Source organism: Gossypium hirsutum, chromosome A10 (genome assembly GCF_007990345.1).
Source record: "Gossypium hirsutum isolate 1008001.06 chromosome A10, Gossypium_hirsutum_v2.1, whole genome shotgun sequence".
Taxonomy (NCBI): Eukaryota; Viridiplantae; Streptophyta; class Magnoliopsida; order Malvales; family Malvaceae; genus Gossypium; species Gossypium hirsutum.
This window is the reverse complement of record NC_053433.1, coordinates 68,639,459-68,660,283: the sequence shown is the minus strand read 5'-3', so window position 1 is coordinate 68,660,283 and position 20,825 is coordinate 68,639,459. Positions and strand designations below refer to the sequence as shown.

The window sequence follows — 20,825 nt, the reverse complement described above, 5'->3', positions numbered from 1 at the left end:
AAAGCTAACATGGAGATTGATGATTTTCCATCACATAATAGAAGAAATCAAGAGTACGTGAGAAAATTGGAACTCACCAAGACTGTCAATAGATTTATTATAGCTAGATGAAATGAAAGAAATGAATCTAGTTAATATTCAAGAAGGATAAAAGCCAATTTGAAAAAATCAATTAAAATATCAAGGAAACAACTTTAGAAAACGACATCCAAGTGAAGACAAAAAAGAAAGCTACGTGGAAAAATGATATCCAAAAAGATAACTTGGGAAAACGACATACAAATGCAAACAAAAAAAGAAAGCAATGTGGAAGCAACCATGTCATATCAATGATGAGATATTATTTTTACCAAAAAAATCTATGCAAGGTTAAAAGGAAATTAAATAAAGTTCAAAAATTTTCCTATAAAAGAGAGATGAAGGAAGCCTAAGGGGGCACCAAAAAAAGTTTGGGAAACCCTTCTCTATCCACTTCTGATCCACCAACCTCTCTTCATATCTACTTTTATCCACCAACCTCTCTTTGTACGTATAAAAAAAATCATTTTACTTTCTACTAGTTTTATGTTGTAAATTTGTAATATTATCTAGTAGTTTTATCAACTTATGTTGTAATTACGTAATTGGTTCTGGTATATTTCTATATACCAATTTGATGCTATATAATTTTTTTTGCATGTAATTGGTTTATTTTTCTCAAATGTAAACCCAGAATCATATTTTGAAAATACTTAGATTTTTTTGTTTTACAAAAACATAATTTAGTAGATGAAGTGAAGTGCATAGAAATCCAGTTCCATAACACTGCAACCAATTTTCCCAATCACAAAGATGTTAGAATGATGATCGCATGAACCAATTAAGCTAAATTCCGCATTCTAAAAGAGATCTGCTTTAATAATATACATAGTTGATACAAGGGGGAAAATGCATTTAGATTAACTAAACAAGGATTAAAACAGAAAGAAAAAAGAAAATGGAAAATAATAATAATAAAAGAGAGAAGGTACCATTTCTAAGAAGGAAATGTCCTGCAACTCAACTAATATTAGGCATCCCCCATTCTATTTCTTGCCTTATATTGCCATCCAAAGGCAGAGGCTCTCCATTTCCAAACATGGATCTTGGCCTCTTCTTCATGATACCAGCCTGTGAACTCACCGGGCTTCCACTCGAAGTCAAGCAGCTTTCGACCGAGCAATCACCAATCCGACCTGGCATATTGGATGTTCTGTTGTTCTCTAAAACTACTGCAAGTTCAGACAAGGAAGGCAGTTTAATGTTATCATGAGGAGGGATCATCCCTTGACAATCATTGGAAACCTTAATAGCCAGTTCCGATAGCTCTTCTCTTGCAGCTTCCAGACCTGTGGAAGCAGCTTGATCTTGATCGTTCAGAGCTTTGCAGGCTTTCTCGAGCATTGACTGTAGGTATTTGCTTTGTGCTTCAATCCGAAGTTGAAGGCGATGTTGTACCTGCCAAGTGAAACCATTAGTACACAGAAATCTATCCTACAACGAAAAAGAACACCCTTTCAAGGTCACTGAATTTCAGTATCTGCATGTTGCTTTACAGGGCAATAATTAAGTAAACAACCGTGGAAAACTGACGCTAACCAAAAGTCTAGGCAACTATAACCAACCTCCAACTGTTCATGCAGTTTTCGTTGCACTTCCATTTGTGCTCGTAGAGCTTCAGTTACCTGGTAACCACTGTTAGGAATATGAAATTCAGCATTCATCCGAGGACCAAGCAACAAGTGAAACTGTCAAACAAGAGAAAATATAACATACTCGTTCAGATCTTGCGCTACCATTCTTGACGACGATGTTGTAGATGAACCAGTGTCCTGACTTTCTGCAACACAAGATGCTGAAACACCAATCACATATCCAATTATCAGTCGATTATGAATAGGATAGCCTATGCTGGTATTTTTATAATAACCCCAAGACCTCACGTCTAAAAAGATCCAGTTAAAGTCCAAGATGAACAAATCAAGAAATTCATATCAAAATAATTTTTATCAAAACCCCAAAAGCTTATGCCTTCAGTCTTCTTGACTGTGGTTACTTCTCTTTGAAGTGTCGTAATAAACAGGGTGAATATATTAGAGACCTTTCTTCAATGGTCTTTTCTTGGCAGAGTCAAAAAAGTGAAAGAATCATAAGTACATCAAAGGTACAAGACTTAAAAGGGTATAAGTTATCATATTTGTTATTAAATGCACAGGCTCTAAAGTAATAGTAATTTAAAGAGACTAAGATGCATACCATCCTTAGAGTTATCAATTGATTCCTTGCATGATTGCTTCCCCAGCCGATATTTCTGCAAATATGGGGTAATGAGTGAAGGAAATAGAAAGTTCTGATTATTAGAACTCCAAATAGCTTAGTATGTAGACTCCCTTCCTCCCAACACAAATATGTGCGATATTAATGGGCACAGGAAATCGGATATTAAGCTTACTGAATATGGTAAATCATGATTTAAAACGAGATCCATCTTTGACATGTAAAAGAGAGGGGACAAAGACATGACATCACTAATATAAAGTACGGAAAATCTTAATGATCATTGAAGAGATGGCAGTGATGACAAACCTGAAGATGTGATTTCAAGTGATAGAGGGTAAGGCCTTTTACTCCCATTGTTCTCATAATAGTCTTTGGGGTTGCTTCTGCAGTGCATATGAAGACAAAATAAGCTATCTACAACTTTAGAATAACAAAATGCAAGAGCATACAAGACATAACAGAAGGGCGCATGAACATTGACTTTTATAATGCCATTGTCAATCAGCTAGGTTTGGTTCACAAAAAAAAAGGAAAACACTTTGGCATTCAAATAGGGAAGCATGCATGCTATAAATGGACAAGACATTATATTAAACTATGGCACAGTTATGATTAGAGAAGTCCGGAAAATAATCATCTATATCTTCGGTAGAATATGAACCACAGTTGCACCTGGAAATAAAGCCCCGACTTCCAACTCAGAGCATACAAAGCCTGATAAACTTTTTCTCTCAGCAGTGACAAGCCTCACCGAAACATAAAGATGCCAGAAAGTTTAACAGTCAGACACTAGTTGCCTACAGATTTAGGTGGTTGCCAATTGGCCATCATGAAATCACCCATAGTGCTCTTAGGTTGTTATCCATATCTTACTACATTTTGCTTCCTCTATTCAAATGAGCAAATTAGTCCATCTATCTTAACAGCAAAGAGAAAATTGGTCCTTTATGTTAAAAATTCCATCTATTTGTACTATTTAAAACTGACGTGATTGATGGAATAACCAAACAGTGTCACGTGGTGTGCCACCTATACCTCTTGCTGATGTACAAAGACTAGTTTTTTTAACAATAAAAATTGATAGAATTTTTAACAAAGGACCAATTTGCTTTTTGATTTAATATACAGGGATTAAGTTGCCCATTTTTTTAGTTAGAGGGAGCAAAATGCAGTCTAACTCCTAGTATAAGGACCTCAATTGTACTTTTACCTGCTACCATCTTATCTGAAAATCACTCACAAAATCAACTATTTTTTATGGTGGTTCCCCAAATCTTTTGACCTCGCATACCAATGGGATTTCAGTTTTCCAAAAGCATCATTATTGCAATTTCAAGCATATAGATTTCTTGAGCAATATCCTCAGAAATCCAATTTAGACACCAAAAATTGAACTATTCATTTAAAGAGACAAGTCCAAGCATTGCATCTAAACCGAACATTGCGTCTTCCAAAAAGAAGGAAATAACACCGCAGCATCTTACAAGCTATGCTTAAACACCATAAAAAAACTTGCTGCACAAGCCCCGTAACTTAATCATTAGGCAGAGTTTTTACACGAAAAAGAAAAACACTAAAACCAAGAATATTCTTCCCAGGCCAAGACAAAGTACCATACTTACACTAGTTTGTCTTCCAACAAAAGCAAGCTAAGTTGCTGACCAAATTATTGAACTCAATGGCCCCAAAACAAGGTTTTGTCTTTTTGGTTGTATTTTATCATAACAGAAGTACACAAACAACATATGGTGGGCTACCGAATTTGACCAAAACTAGGCTTAATGAATCAACTAGACAGTATCTATGTGTTTATATGCAAATGTAAGTTGTGTAAAAATATTAGCAAGAGGTCAAAAATATAGGATTGGCAGATATGATGAAGAAAGAAACAGCCAATAGCAATAAGGTAAAGTTCCTAGACAGTCATGATTCATTTTGAAATGATGTTAATGGAGGTCATGATTCTAAACCATTGCAGTGATATTGTGGCTGCTTATTAATATTAAGTCATAGCTGATATGAAGAACACCCTAACAACATATCTTCTTCATCCAAATAGGGAAAAAAAATATAAATTTTATGAACTGAGGGATTCATGAGTAGATAAAAACTAGAATTACCAAAATAATAATTGGAAAAAAAAGAAGCCCAAATCTCAAAAGCAAGACTAAAACAAAGAAACCAACCCAAAAAAAAAAATTCAGCTATCAATCTAAAAGATCCCGATATGACCAAATCTCATCGCATGAACCCGCCAAGTACTAAAAGTGTTCCAAAATCCTAAACGCTCATTAATATATAACACATTATATAAAATAAAATGATATAAATCCAAATGCTTAAGAAAAAGGGGAGGGGGGTTGGGGAATCACATTTTTAAAGTTGAAAGCAAAAGCAAAGAGAAGCTATAAAGGGGAAAAAAACTGACTGTCAGGGCCGCCAAGTTGAGTAACAGCATCGACGAAACGTTCATGGAGCTCGGCGGTCCATCGGAGTCGGGGCTTAGGATCGGTTGTTAAGACCAAACAAGCATCACCAGGCAAGTTTGTACCATCAAGCGAGCCTTGATAATCTCCCACCCTTCCATCTAATGGTAACGACGGAATAGCCGAGTACATTTCTTCTGGAACCTTGTTCCCAGATAGAAAAAATGCAGTGGAAAAATGAATGGGGGGTGAAAGAGTGGAGCTCTTTGTCCGGGTCTCCAGTTCGGGTACGGAGGCCCAAAGTTAGATGGAGAGAGGAAGAGGAAGGAGAAGAAGATGAGAAGAGAGAGAGAGAGAGAAAAGGGGAGTGAGTGAATATTGAGGCATGCAGAGGTTAAGACAGCGATGTATTGTGTCCTTGTCTTTGTTCTTTCGCTTTCATCTCTCTCTCTCTCTCTCTCTCTCTCCCATCCATCTCTTTTAATTAAATAATTTATTATTGTTTTTGGATTCACTTAATCTGTTGAATTTAAATTAAATAAATTTAATTAATTTATATCACTTGGCAACTTTTAACAGAGCAAACAGTTGTAGCGATGGGTACAACCTTGATTTTCTTTCAAAAATGATATGTACAGATTTTGTAGGTCTCTCTATTCCATTATTACCGACAAATGGTTGATTGAAATGGTTCTATAAAGAGAAAAATGGTAACACCCTATTCTAGTTAAAGTGAAAATATAAATTTTAAATTTGAAAACCACATCTCATATTTCAATCCTGCAAAACATAATTTCAAACACCTTAAGTTTAAAATAATAAAAAATAAAATATTTAATACATTATTGGTGAAATTTTTAAATTTTAAAAAAATTGTTAAAATAAAAAATGAAAAAGTAGAAATTATCTATATTAAATGAAAATTTTGCTTGAGGTTTTTGTGAAAATGACAAATATAGGGCTAAGTTTTGATTAAGACTTTTGAGGCTGAATTGACATAAATATGAAGTTGCTTGAGATTTTAGAACAGTTTAATACCTAATTAGATTTTTAAATTAATTTTGAAGTAAGCTATTCAAGTTAATCAACTAATTGGCAGTTTTTTTTTTAAAGTTGATTGCATATTTCTATACTTGCATTATTGGTTGGTACGGTTAGCTCACTTTGAATTTCAAAACTAACATTTGAAATAAAATTTAAAATTACATACATTTTAATTTAATATATAATATTATACAATTTTAATTTTATATAATTATATACATAGAATTCTAATTTTATTCAATTTAACAAATTATTAACACTGTACAACATAACACTATTTTAATATTTTATGTTTACATATTACATATATAAAATCTTATATATATCTGTCTAAAAAAACTTTACAATTCAATAAAATCCAAAGCTTATAACCTGAAACACAATATTTGCTCAACAAAATGAGCTAGCTGGCTCGAAGTATGAAAATCCAAAGCAATAATTCCGCCCAAACAATATTGGAACAGACCTAAGAGCCTTAACACGAAATTTCATCCCGACAAACTTAAAATGATTACACATGTGGCACCCTCCTTATTCTTCTAGATTAACAGAAGATGCTTTTACAAGAAACTCGACCAACTCGGTTGCTCAACAAAATAAAGCATGGGCGAATGCCCCTAAAAGTACAGAGAAATTAAGGTGCAATATTTAAATCCTAACACAGTTTGGACAACTTTGGGCAACCCCACGGAGATCTATAAATACCATGACTATGGAGTTGATTTGGTATGATTATAATTTATTTTGTACCATTCTTTCCTTTTCCCTTCAAATCTTTGCTGACTTGAGTATCAGAGGGTACTTTGAAGTACAAACTCTGGTGTGCTCTAACTTGTTTTCTACTTTGCAAATAATTTGAAATATCAATTTAACCCATTTAAACCATTTTTTTTGTAAATAAACCATAATAAATTGATGTCTTTTGTGGGAATCCAATAAAAAAAAACTATAGATTCTCCCACTAAACAACCCAGCCTAACCATTGCAAAAACCCAAAATCTAGAGCCACGACCCCTAATGCAGTTAATCGCCGAACATTCACCCATTGTAATCTTGATATAAGAGATCCACCTAGCACAGTAACCAACGGAATCGCTAGATCAACTTTAGTTGCTAATCTCTCTGCGCAATATGTCTACTCTTAAGATTCCTTTAGCCTCTTTCACTAGTTGGGTGCAACCAATCCTTGAGCAAAGTAACTTAGCTACCAATCCTTTTTTCTTTAAGTTCACTTATCGACAATAGAGACAACATAAGTTAGCTTGAGTACTTCACATTCAGTTGCACCTAGCCTGCCAAGAACAAACACGTTATTGATCACATCTAGGTCACAAGATATAAATAGCTTCCCACAAATTTTTTCTTTTACATTTTAGGATCTAGTGCCCTTAGTGTAATGATTTTGTCTATGTACTTGTTATTTTTCAAAGAAATTGATTTTAAAAAATTCATCATTATCATTAATATATTTTGTATAATGTCCTCAACGTTTTTTGCATGTAAAACAAAATGAAAGCAAATATTAGCTCATTGATTATTTAATATTTAAACTAATATTAAGCGGCATTTCATGTTCAGATCGTAATACGAGAAGATAACTTATATTAGTAGACAATCTAAACATGTCCTTAGTCTAATCAGAATTGAGAAAATCGATGGAAAGATCGATATGTTGTCTATCAAGTCCAAATCAGCAGATATCTCATCTTGGGTACCGGAGCAGATGACTCCTAGAATATAGAGACATAGATGTGACTGATTTGATTGACAGTACATCGAATAGGACCCAAGTAGAATAAACGCTAGACTCGTTTATAAATTTATTCACTTGTGGCATTCATAGCTTGGCATACCTTAATTCTGAGTAGATGATGGACTATGCATGTGTGACTCAGATACTTTGATGTAAATCAAATCTTGAGTTCAAAATAGATAGAACTAAAAGTTCGCATGTTGGGTTTACGATTTCTACATGATGTAGCATTATTCCATAACAGTGGAATCCATAGCCCAATAAAAGGTAAATGATATCCTCTCATCGGCATTACATGATAGATGAAAAGTAATGTGGCCAGGATCATTTGTCTTAGAGATAAATTACTTAATTACTATTTGTTATTAATTGACTTTTCATGAAGGAAGATGTAATGGTTACCATGAGATAAAATAGGATCATATTAGGAGAATCTAAAATATTTATTATTATATTCTATCTTTTGATGAGAATTTTGTTTTTCGTTTCTAGCTCACAAGTTTCACTTTAAAGTTTTCATTGAATTGTCATTAGAGCCCACACTCTAGCCAACCTAAGTCGAGGATAACAGAGAAGATCGATTTGTACAAAGTTGGGAACGATTCATTCCGCTTCAAAGAAAACTCAAGGATAATATTAGTAAATAGATTTATTGTCATAAACATCACAACTAAACGATTTTGAAATATATATTTTTTAAAATTCCACTGTGCACTATTCCACTATTTTCAAATCGATTTTTCCAACATCCCAATCATCAACTACAATTACTATATCATCCATTTCACAACAACTTGACCCCTACTCTCAGTGTGCATCATAGTTCCAACTCATCTCGAATGCCTTTGAATCATATATGTCGAAACCATTTTTTTTAAAAGGGTCGACTTTTATTTTGAAAATGAAAATGAAAAACGGGAGTCGTCACTAATCTTTTTTTTTTTGAGGTCTGATCGGATCACCTTGCAATTTAATCATTTTAATAAACAGTTTACTTTATTAAAATAATAGTTTTGGTCCACGAAATTCAGAAGATGTGTTCGGGAGTCGGTTATGTATGAGGAAGGATTAGCTCCCTTGCAATTCCCAAAATTGGTACTTAATTGATTAACTAATGTCTTAATGTCGAAAATTAAAAAATTTGAAAAGAACATAAAAATGCGATTCACCTTTGTATTAATGCTATTTTACTTGAAAATCGTTTGAATAAATCGAAATGTATGTTAAAAACTTTCTCGCCCCGAAGTAGCAGAATATCACGTCCCGTAAGTTAGGACACGAGACCTTGAACCTTTGAGAATGAGCTTGCCTGTATTATTTTTATTTTTATTTTAAATGTCTTGTATTTTAGTTTTGAAAGGATATTTGGTTATCTAAGTTCAACAAGAGAATCGAATCCCTATAAGTTAGGGTACGATTTCTCGAAACTCCAAACACGGAACATTGCCTTATGTTAAAAATTATTTCTCTTTTTTACATAGTTGGGTAAGAATTAATGTAACATTTAATTTGATATATATGAATTGTATTCAGATATAGTATAAAAAATGGCTAAAAGAAAATGCCATGCTTGGCGAGTAATGATAATGCATCATAAATTTGTGGTGATAATGGCATAATATAAAATATAATAGAAAATCATGATACTAATATCCATAATGGAAAAATGATAATAATGAAAATGACCATAATAGTAATAATAACAATAATAATACTAATAACAATAACAATAATAAATAACGATAATAAATAACAAATTTTTTAAAGTTTATACAAAGTAATAAATAAGCAAGTAAACGGGTAACAATAATAACATACAAAATATAAAATAAAATAAATATATAAAAATAAAAATATAAAAAGAATACACAATAAAGAAAAATATGAGCCAATTTGAAATATTAAGAAACAATAATAAAAGAGATAATAAGTAAATAAATAAATAAATACCAATAAGCGTTTGATTAAAGATTGAAAGTATATGAATAAATAAATAAATTAAATTAAATAATACATGAAATAGTTTAAAATATATAAGAAATTGAAATTAAATAGACTGTGGGTTAAATTGAAATTAGAAAGAATTTTTGAGCTTAAATTATAAGAAAATAAATGCGAAAAGGACTAAAATGAAGTTTAAAAGGAATTTTTGGGACAAATCGAGATAAAACAAAAATACAGGGCTAAATTGAAATGTGTAAAAGCAAAACAGGGACCGAATGGAAGAATATCCACTTATCCCTTAAACGCACCATTTCCAAGGGGTCAAATAGTCAAAGGACTGGAATAAAAAACAAAAAAAAATAAAAAAAATAGAAGGATAGATCTTTAAAAAAGGAAAAAAAAGCTAAAATTAGGACCAAATTGAAAAAATGTCTAAAAGCGAAAGGGTTAAGGGCGCAAATAGCCCTTTCGCCCAAAAACACGCATATCCTAGTGGATCTTGGGTCGGGTCGGATCAGGTTAAGACCAAAACGACGTCGTTTTGGTGCTTCAGAGGCCTGCCCAAAACGGCGTCGTTTTGGAGGCCTATTTAAATCATTTTTTTAAAATTTTCATTTTAGCTTTTTTCTTCAAAAAACAAAAAAAAAACTTTATCAAGCTCTCTCAGCCCTCCCCTCTTCCGGTCATCGGATGGCCATCAGCCGCCTCGCCGACCACCGACCATCTGCGGCAGCGCCACCATCAGCGGTGGTCAGAAAAAGCCAAAAGCCTCTATTTTGAGCGCTTCGATGTTTAAAGCCCGGATCTGGGGTTATTTTCCACAAGGACTCGACCAAAAAGGAGAAAATTGAAAAAGAACCCTTCGGTTCCTCCTCCTTTTGCCGAAGAAAAACCGTCCATCATCGGGGATGGTGACCTTCCCCACTCGCGACGATGGGGCTAGAAACACGCATGTAAGTCTTCACTCCCTTTTTTTATTTTGTTCGTTTCTTTGAAAACAAAATAAAAAAAAGAAATAATAAAAGACTATTTTTTCTTAGAACAGAAGTATATACAAAATAGAAGAGAAAAGGAACACCTTCGTGAAATTTTGATTGATTCTCTGTGTATGTGTTCGTGTGTAAAAAAATTACATTGATGATTCATGGCTTTTATAGCCGAAAATACAATGTTTTTTGCTACTATTTTTCTGTGTTTATGCTTCTGTGTCTGTTCACTATTGTCCTTGCAGGTACGGAGGTTGACGTGGCATGGTGGAGGCGGCGACATTAGGGCTTTTGTCTTTTTTTTGGCTAAAAATGTTAAGGTTGTGCGCTTATTGGGCCGTCTAGGGTTTTAGTTTGGGTCATATTTTTGTTGTTGGGTCATATTTAAATGGACTTTGAACTGATTATTATTTTTGTTTCTATTTGGTTTTATTTATTTTATGTTTGGGTTATTGGTTTGGACCTAGGAAAATTGGGCCTATTACAGTTGCCGCTCTTTGCTCGTTGTCGTGTAACGAGAATGGAGCAAAGACTTCAAAAAGGGCCAATTTTGCCCGGTCTTTGTAGAATCTCGACCTCTTTGGTGCTTCTCTTTTTCAAGTAGCTTCATTCCATCCCACTGCATCTTTAGGGGTATCAAAATTGGTGATTCGATCCTCTATCTTCAACCTGCTTCACTGTAACTTCAAGAAGATGAGACTCGCTTTCTTCAATCTGCTTCACTACAACTTCAGGGAGATCAGATTTAATTTGTAATCTTAATTTGTTCCACTGCAACTTTAGGGAAATGAGATTTGCTATCTTCAGTCTGCTCTATTGAAACTTCAGGGAGATAAGACTTGCTTTCTTCAATCTACTCCACCGTAACTTCGGGGATTGAGATTTGTAACTTTTGACTATTCCACTACAACTTCAGGGAGATAAGATTTGTAACTTTTGACCTGCTCCACTGCAACTTCAGGGAGATAAGGTCTGCCATAATAACTTTAATTTACCCTACTATAACTTCAAGGGTATGGGATTTGTGGCTTCAATTTACTCTACCATAACTTTGGAGAGATAGGATTCTCCATGATAACTTCAATCCGTTCCACTGCAACTTCAGAGGTATGGGATTTGTGGCTTTAATTTGTAACTCCGGAAAAAATGATTCACCATGATAACTTCAATCTGTTCCACTGCAACTTCAGGGGTATGGGATTTGTGGCTTCAATCTGCTTCATCGCAACTTCAGGGAGATAGGATTCGCCATGATAACTTCAATCTGTTCTACTATAACTTCAGGGGTATGAGATTTGTGGCTTTAATTTGCTCCACTGCAACTTCAGGGAGATAAGATTTGCCATGATAGCTTTAATCCGTTCCACTGCAACTTCAGGGGCATGAGATTTATGGTTTCAATTTGCTTTACCGCAACTTCAAGGAGATAAGGTTCGCCATGATAACTTTAATCCGTTCCACTGCAACTTCAGGGGTATGGAATTTGTGGCTTCAATCTACTCCACTGCCACTTCGGGGAGATAAGATTTGCCATAATAACTTCAATCTGTTCCACTACAACTTCAGGGGTATGGGATTTGTGGCTTCAATCTGCTCCACTGCCACTTCGGGGAGATAAGATTCACCATGATAACTTCAATCCGTTCTACTGCAACTTTAGGGGTATGAGATGTGTAACTTGTAGCTTAAATCTATTCCACTGCAACTTCAGGGAAATAAGATTCGCTATCTTCAACCTACTCCACTACAACTTCAGAGAGATAAGGTTAATGGCTTTAATCTGCTCCACTGTAACTTCAGGGAGATAAGATTCACCATGGTAGATTTGATCCAACCTACTGCAATTTCAGAGGTATAGGGTTTATGGTTTCTCTGATTGTTACACCGTTTTCTAGGGAACATGACCTGTAGAATCCATTTCATGGGCCTATTTACGCCAAGCAATTAGGATGTCATGATCAGAATGAATCAAATGCTCCTTTTTGGGTGTGTACAAATGATATTTGCATGAATGAAGAATGTCATTTTTCAAGAATGATCCCCTTTTAATGCTTAGGTTGTCATTGCTCATTGTTCATCAAGGTTCTATCACTGATATGCTACCGTGCTTTCCTGTTTAGCCAGTATCTTTGACAGAAGATCTGAAGAAATGTCACAATTTAAACTATTTTTTCTCAAATATTTCCAAGTCCTGAATTTGGTTAGTTCTAACTTGTGGTCTAGTTTCAGGTCCTTGTACCATTTAGAAACTTTTCAGAGTAATATGCAGAACTTCTTTTATGTGAATATTATCAGTACAATAATAGTTGTTTCAATGAAAAATGCTTGAAAAATATTATCACAATGGACAAGATGAAATTTTATTAAGAGCAAAGCTCGAAGTGGATAAATCAACTAAGATAGAAAATTTTGCTAAGGTACAAAATGAATAAGATGAAAATAGGTGACCCAGATATCGCAGCACGAGCTTTTCTATTCAAACTTCTCGAAGACCATTTCGAGCTAGATATGTGTTTAGGAGATCTAAAGTATTCATTGATGCCCCAAGATTTAACATTCCCCCTTCTTGTTAATTCTGAGAGGACAAGACTACCACACACCCCATCTTCGATCAAAATTTGAGCCGCTCATTTTCTAGATTTCAACTTAAAACTCCTTTGGTCTCAAAGCACCCTTTGCGGATTTTCGCCTTGGCCTCTCTATTTTTTTTGAAAATGTCTCAAAGAGCCCTTTGTGGGTTTTGCATTGGCCTCTCCCCTTTTTTAGGTGAAGTACTTCTTGACTGGATCCGAATTTACAGGTTGAAGATCTTGGCGTTTATCACCCAGTTTGACATCCATTTCCTTCTGAAATCTTTTTGTATGGGAAAGATCTTTTTCAATACCAGGTCCCCCTCATGGAATTCTCTAGGGCGAACCTTTTTATCATAAGCTCGCATCATTCGTTTTTGGTACATCTGACCATGACGGATAGCCCTTAGCCTCTTTTCTTCAATCAAGTTCAACTAATCGTATCGAGACTAGACCCATTCTGCTTCATCTAACTTCACCTCTGACAAAACTTGAAGAGATGGAATCTCGACTTCAATGGGCAAAACCGCCTCCATTCTATAAACTAATGAGAAAGGTGTTGCCCCGGTGGAGGTCTTGACAGACGTTTGATAAGCATAGAGGGTAAATGGTAGTTTCTTATGCCAATCTTTATAAGTCTCCATCATTTTCCCCACGATCCTCTTAATGTTTTTATTGGCTGTCTCCATTGCCCCATTCATTTTCGGGCGATACGGTGACGAGTTGTGGTGTCTGATCTTGAATTGACTGCAGACCTTCGCTATCGTACTATTGTTCAAGTTTAGTGCATTGTCAGATATGATCCTCTCCGGCATTCCATATTGACATATGATTTTCTTCTTCAGGAATTTGCTGACTGCCGACTTTGTAACATTGGCATATGAAGCGGCCTTTACCCACTTGGTGAAGTAATTGATGACCACAAAGATGAATCGATGCCTATTGGAAGCTTTTAGCGATATTGGCCCAATCACATCCATGCCCCACATAGAGAAAGGCCATGGAGAAGTCATAACGTGAAGAGATGAAGGAGGCACATGAATTTTGTCTCCATAAATTTGACACTTATGACATTTCTTGGCGTAATTTATACAACGTAATTTATACAATCCCCTTCTATGGTAGACCAATAATACCCGAATCTTAAATTTTGCCTGGTCGTTGTAAAGTCATTAGCGTGTGTCCCACAGACGCCCTCATGGACTTCTTCAAAGATTTTCTTAGCCTCAACAGCGTCTGCACATCTTAATATCACCTGATATTTTCTTCTTTTATATAAGATTTCCCCATCTAAGACATAGTCATTGGCCAGTCTTCTCAGTGTTCTTTTATCATTCTCAGTTGTTTGGTCAGGGCTTTCACGATTTTTCACATATCGCAGTATATCGTAGTGCCAAGGGTGATCATCCTTTTCTTCTTCTTCGATGTTGTAACAATAAGCCGAAACTTCATAAATACTCATCTGGATAGGTTTTACGTCTCTTGTTTGGTCACTTTGATCATGAGCGCTAGAGTAGCCAATGCGTTAGCCATATGGTTTTCATCTCGAGGGAGGTAACAGAAAATGATGTTATCAAACTCCTTAATTAACTCCAAAATTATCTTTTGATAATTAATCAATTTGGGGTCTTTTGTCTCCCATTCTCCTTTGAGCTGATAGATTACTAGTATAGAGTCCCCATATACCTTTAGCACTTTGATTTTACATTCTATGGCTGCGCGGATACCCATGATGCATGCTTCATATTTTGCCATATTATTTGTACAATCAAAATCCAATTTACTAGTAAATGGATAATGGTCTCCATTTGGGGATACCAAGACTACCCCGATTCCATTACCTATAGCATTTGAGGCTCCGTAAAAATTTAGTTTCCAAGGGTGACCTTCTTGAGAATTTTCTTCGGTGGTTGCAACATACATTAGATCTTCGTTCGAAAAATCAAAGTTCAAGGGCTCGTAATCTTCTAGAGCTCTTCTGGCCAGAAAATTTGCTATTGCACTCCCTTTTATAGCTTTCTGGTTCACATAGACTACATCAAATTCAGAAAGTAGAATTTGCCATCGGGTCATTCTTCTATTCAAAGCTGTCGAAAAGTTTCGAAATGAGCCAAGTGTATGATACAGCATGTACTGTCTTAGTCTTCGAGTTGTCCAAATTAAAGTGCAACATAATTTCTCAATCGGTGAGCACCTTGTCTCACATTCAGTGAACTTTTTACTCAGGCAATATATTGCTCTTTCTCTCCTTCCTGACTCATCAAGTTGGCCGAGCATGCACCCCATGGAATTCTCAAATAACGCCAAGTATAGTATTAGTGGCTTATCTGGATTAGATGGCACTGGCATCGGGGCATTGAATAAGTAATGTTTGACCTTGTCAAAATCTTTTGGCATTCTTCATCCCATACACCTGGATTGCGTTTCTTAAGGAGACGGAATATGGGATCACATTTCTTAGTTAGTTGTGAAATTAACCGAGTGATGTAATTTAGTCTTCCTAGGAAACCTCAAACTTCTTTTTGAGTACGCGGTGGAGGCAGCTCTTTATAGCCTTGACTTTTCCTGGGTCGATCTCAATCTTTTTTTCACTGACTACAAATCCTAGCAGCTTTTTGGACCTGGCTCCGAAGGTACATTTTGCTGGATTGAGCTTCAGCTGAAACTTTCTCAACCTTAAGAACAATTTCCTCAAGACTTGAATGCACTCCTTCTTTGTTTGGGACTTGAGATCATGTCATCGACATAAAATTTGATTTTTTGTGCATCATATCATAGAACAGGGTTACCATAGCTCTTTGATACGTTACTTCGGCATTTTTCAGTCCAAATGGCATCACTTTATAGCAAAATGTTCCCCACACGGTTACGAATGTGGCTTTCTCCATGTCTTCAGGATGTATCTTAATCCTGTTGTATCCGAAGAAACCATCCATGAAGGAGAACAGTGAGTAACCTGTCGTGTTGTCCACTAGGGTGTCAATATAAGGCAGTGGGAAATTATTTTTTAGGCTGGCTTTATTCAAATTCCTGTAATCTGCACACATTTGTACTTTTCCATTTTTTTTAGGGACGGGGACGATATTGGCTACCCATTCTGAGTATTTAACCACTTTCAAGAATCTAGTGTCGAATTGCTTCTTGACCTATTCTTTTATTTTCAGCAAAACATCGGGCCTCATCCTTCGGAGCTTTTATTGAACTGGCTTACACTCTTCCTTTATAGGGAGTCGGTGTACCACGATATCAGTATTTAACCCAGGCATGTCTTGATATGGCCATGCGAAAACATCATTGAATTCTTGGAGTAACTCAATGAGGTCTCACTTTGTCTTTGCAGTGATACAACTCTGATCTTCACCTTTTTTTCCTGTCCTAAACTCACAATTTCCACTGGTTCTTTGTGAGGTAGGATTTTCTTCTCATCTTGTTCTACCATCCTCAACCAAATCAAGAGATATGTTACAGCCTCAATCATCTTCAAAATCTTGAGAATTCTCCAAACACACATCTTGCTCAAAAGGAGGCTCTAAGTCATTAGCAGCATCGCTCATATCATTGATATCTAGAGGCCTGTTATAGGGATGAAGGAAGATCTAAAGAACAAAAGAATCTAAGAATAATTATTTGTATGATATGATCATGAATGAAGAATAAAATAATATTTGAAAGAAGTCCAAAGAACAAAAGAATCTACGAACAAGTATTTGTATATTATGATTATGAATGAAATGGAAAGAATATTTGCTCAAAATGATATCAAAAATGCATTTTATTGAAATAAATATTTTGGACATAAGTATATTTCACAAAAAGATTCTCATTACTCTTAGGCTTAAAGCAATAAGTGTATTCTGAACATTACTCTGAATTAGCTCTAAAAACCACAGAAATCTTTTCCGCAGCCTAGTTGTTTAGAACACTTCCTAGTACATAAGGGCAAATGCATGATAAGTTTTCCCTAACTCCTTTTTCAGATATGGCGTTGATGTTCAAATTTCCTAACATTCCTTCAAGGCTTTTGATCTCTTCATAAAATTCAATTTCTTTATTATCCATCAGGTTTTGCATTAAGGCCCTGAACTTGCTACATTCTTGGATCTCATGATCCTCTTCATCATGGAACTCATAATAATTCTTTGCTTCTCGGGATCTATCCCCTGAGTCTTGCATGATTAACCCTCTTTCTACCATTCTCTTCCAAACTTCCCTCAGTGGGGTTTTCACTGCTACGACATTCATCTTGATTTTTTCCCTCGTACTCTCAATTATTGGATTTACCCCATTGTTTTCATGGTTGGGTAATGGATTTTCTGCACTAGATGTATCATCAAATTTTACAATGCCCATTTTGATGAGTCTTTCAACTAACTTCTTGAAAACGGTGCAGTTTTCTATCGAGTGTCCCGTGATTCTCGCATGGCATTCGCATTAGGTGTTTGCACCATACCATTTAGGGTATGGAGGTTGCATTGGTTTTAGGTAGAAAGGGGATACAACATGTGCATCAAATAAACTTTGGTAAAACTCCTTATACGTCATTAGAATTGGTGTAAACTGGAGTTTCTCCATATTTTGCTTTGTGCTGGGCTCTTTTCTTGGTGGGCCTTGATGACCAGTGGTTACCGTTCTCGGTTGGCTCACGATGATTGGTTTCGAATAATTCTTGTTATACGTTCTCATATTATTTACCTCATTTTCTTTTCTTCTCGAAGCCGACCTCTTGGCGCTTTCCCTGGCCTCTATTTTTCCATACTTTATTACATTTTCTATCATTTTACCAGACATCACTATGTTTAAGAAACTCATAGTTGTGCTTCCCATCATATGATTAATAAAATGTGCTTTCAGGTTATTAATGAAGAGCATGGTTGTTTCCTTTTCTAGCAGTGACAGTTGGACTTGCGTGGCGACTTCCCTCCACTTTTTAGCATATTACTTGAAGCTTTCATTTGGCTTTTTCTCATATTCTGTAATGTGATTCTGTCAGGTGCTATATCTGTCATGTGGCCATATTGTTTCATGAAGGCTTCCACAAATTAACTTGGGCACGATTTAGATGATTATACCATTTGGCCGCAGCCCCGGTCAAGCTGTCTTAGAAACAGTGAATCAATAACTGATCATTATTGACATATCCTGTCATCTTCTGACAGAACATTATAATTTGAGCCTCAGGGCAACTGGTCTCATTATATTTTTCAAACTCCAGCATTTTTAACTTTGGAGGGAGCACTAGATCTGGGACCAGACTCAATTCCTTAGCATCAATTCCACAATGGTAATCAGTGTTTTCCAACGCCTTGAATTTCTCTTTTAGCCATGTGCAACAATCTTCAAATTGATTTGGAAGCTCCACCCTTGCCTTTTCCATTTCAGCTTGATCGTCAAGATCAGGGACAACGAGATTTGCTGGATTGTCCCCTGGGTTTGAGCCTGAGCCTGTCTGGTAGTTCATCGGTGCCGAGGTACCGATTTGATACTATTAGGGCCTGATGTTAATGGACACCCTTTGTGGATATACGTTTGGCTGTGCTTGAGTGTTTGTTGGGGTAAAGCCTGGAGGATAAGCAGGGTCCTCGTTATCATCCCCGAAATTGACCATAGAGCTCTTTCCTTTTTCTAGCCTTCTAGTCAGTAACTGGGTTAGTTGGTTCATCATATTCTTTTGGGATTCTAGCATCTAATCCCTCATGTCTTGTTGAATTTTGGTCAATTGTTCTTGCATCTGTGCTTGTAATTGATCTTGCATATTTCTTTGCATTTGTTCTAATCTTTCCATCTCTGATCCATTGCCTTGGTTTTGGTGCAAGTACCGTAACGATGTTTAGTTGGTAGACTTTTGTCGATTTCCAGATTAACTGAAATAATTTTAATTAATTAGGGGTCTTTTGTGAAATCTAATGCATATGATGCGATGCAATGCAAATGTATGGGATGAATACAAAAAGAGGTGTTGATTCTGATTTAATTCTATTAGAAAAACTTTACTAGAAAATAAATATCTTTACATAAAATGGATACATATATGGCCTTGCTCGTATACTCCAGGCAAAGACATCGATCCTTTTCTTCATATCCGGTTGTTAAGATCAAATCTTGTGAATTTTCCAAAAGATGTCTCTATTATCTTCTTTTTGCTTGATCCAGGCTGCGACCCATTGCTCACTCATCCTCGTGATGCTCGTTAGCTTCTTTAAGTAAGTCGGGACGTTGACGGCTCCTGAATAATCTTTGTTGGCTTGAATCTTGAAGCAAAGTCATGTACTCCTCCATAGACTCTCACCCTTCTCTCGTTGTGTTTAGTCGGACCATATTCGGACAGCTGTATTGTATTACACTTTATCAAGATATTCATTTTCCATGACAAGCTCTGTATTTAGTAATTGAACGTGAACCAACACCTATTTTCTATGATGAAAATGCAATGAAATCATAACCAAAACAAAAGAAACACGTCAGTAAAACATAAATAGCAAATAGAGTATATATTTGGATGACCTCTAGGGGTTTGGTGCGGTTTTACCTATGGTAGGCTCTTAGGGCTCACTATAAGCAGTTCGGTTTTAAAGTAAAGGTACTCGAACCGGCAGATTCCTCGATCCTCACCCATTATAAGCTTATATGAAATGAGTTCAGTTTAAGGGAATACATTTCCCTATGGCTATACGGAGATGAAAATCTCACAAAGACATAGGTACAGATGTATTCCGGGAGCGATCCACTATCCTATATAGAGGTGAAGACCTCACGAAGGAATAGTTTCTCACTCCCACTTAAGATGGTAAAATCGAGTGATTATGCAATATGATGCGCGAAAGTATACTAAGAGACTCGAACCAAAAGGAAACATGTCAAATGACGCAAACCATGAAAAAGAAATGAAAAGATCGTAATTTTAAATCGGATTTCTAATTTTTGACAAAAGGACAGGAAATAATCAATTTACGGCTTGACTCTCTTATTTGTCCCCAGTGGAGTCGCCAAGTTGTCGAAACCATTTTTTTGAAAAAAGGTCGACTTTTATTTTGAAAATGAAAACAAAAAACGGTAGTTGCCGTGATCGGATCATCTTGCAATTTAATCATTTTAATAAACGGTTTAATTTATTAAAACAACAGTTTTGGTCCAAGAAGTTCAGAAGAGGGGTTCAAGAGTCGGTCACGTATGAGGAAGGACTAGCACCCTCGCAACGCCCAAAATTGGTACCTAATTGATTAACTAATGTCTCAATGTCGAAAATTAAAAATTTGAGAAGAATTTAAAAATGCGATTCACCTTTGTATTAATGCTATTTTACTTGAAAATCGTTTGAATAAATCAAACTGTATGTTAAAAACTTTCATGCCCCGAAGTAGCAAAATATCACGTCTCGTAAGTTAGGACACGACACCTTGAACCTTTGAGAATGAGCTTGCCTTTATTATTTTTTTATTTTTATTTTAAATGTCTTGTATTTTACTTTTGTAAGGATATTCGGTTATTTAAGTTTAACGAGAGAATCGAAACCCCGTAAGTTAGGATACGATTTCTTGAAACTCCAAACACGGAACATTGCCTTATTTGAAAACTATTTCTCTTTTTTTTTGCGTATTTGGGTAAGAATTAATGTAACATTTAATTTGATATACATGAAGTGTATTCGGATATAGTATAAAAAATGGCTAAAAGAAAATGCCATGCTTGGCGAGTAATGATAATGCATCATAAATTTGTGGTGATAATGGCATAATATAAAATATAATAGAAAATCATGATACTAATATGCATAATGGAACAATGATAATAACAAAAATGACCATAA

The 20,825-nt window shown here is 35.5% G+C and overlaps 1 protein-coding gene across 2 annotated transcripts; it reads right to left on the bottom strand.

The window, feature by feature from the left end:
- Positions 1–859: 859 nt before the first annotated feature.
- LOC107936319 (protein PHR1-LIKE 3) lies at positions 860–5,172 on the bottom strand. Of its 2 annotated transcripts, none has more exons than XM_016869017.2 (6): positions 4,727–5,172; positions 2,605–2,681; positions 2,275–2,329; positions 1,795–1,873; positions 1,644–1,713; positions 860–1,476 (listed from the first exon to the last, which is right to left on the bottom strand). In XM_016869017.2, exons 1-6 carry the CDS (start codon positions 4,914–4,916, stop codon positions 1,039–1,041), a joined length of 909 nt encoding a protein of 302 aa, XP_016724506.1. In that variant the 5' UTR covers positions 4,917–5,172; the 3' UTR covers positions 860–1,038. The 2 variants fall into 2 exon arrangements, with proteins under 2 accessions (XP_016724506.1, XP_016724507.1); XM_016869018.2 differs by having other exon boundaries at positions 1,795–1,858.
- Between the last annotated feature and the right edge of the window lie 15,653 nt (positions 5,173–20,825).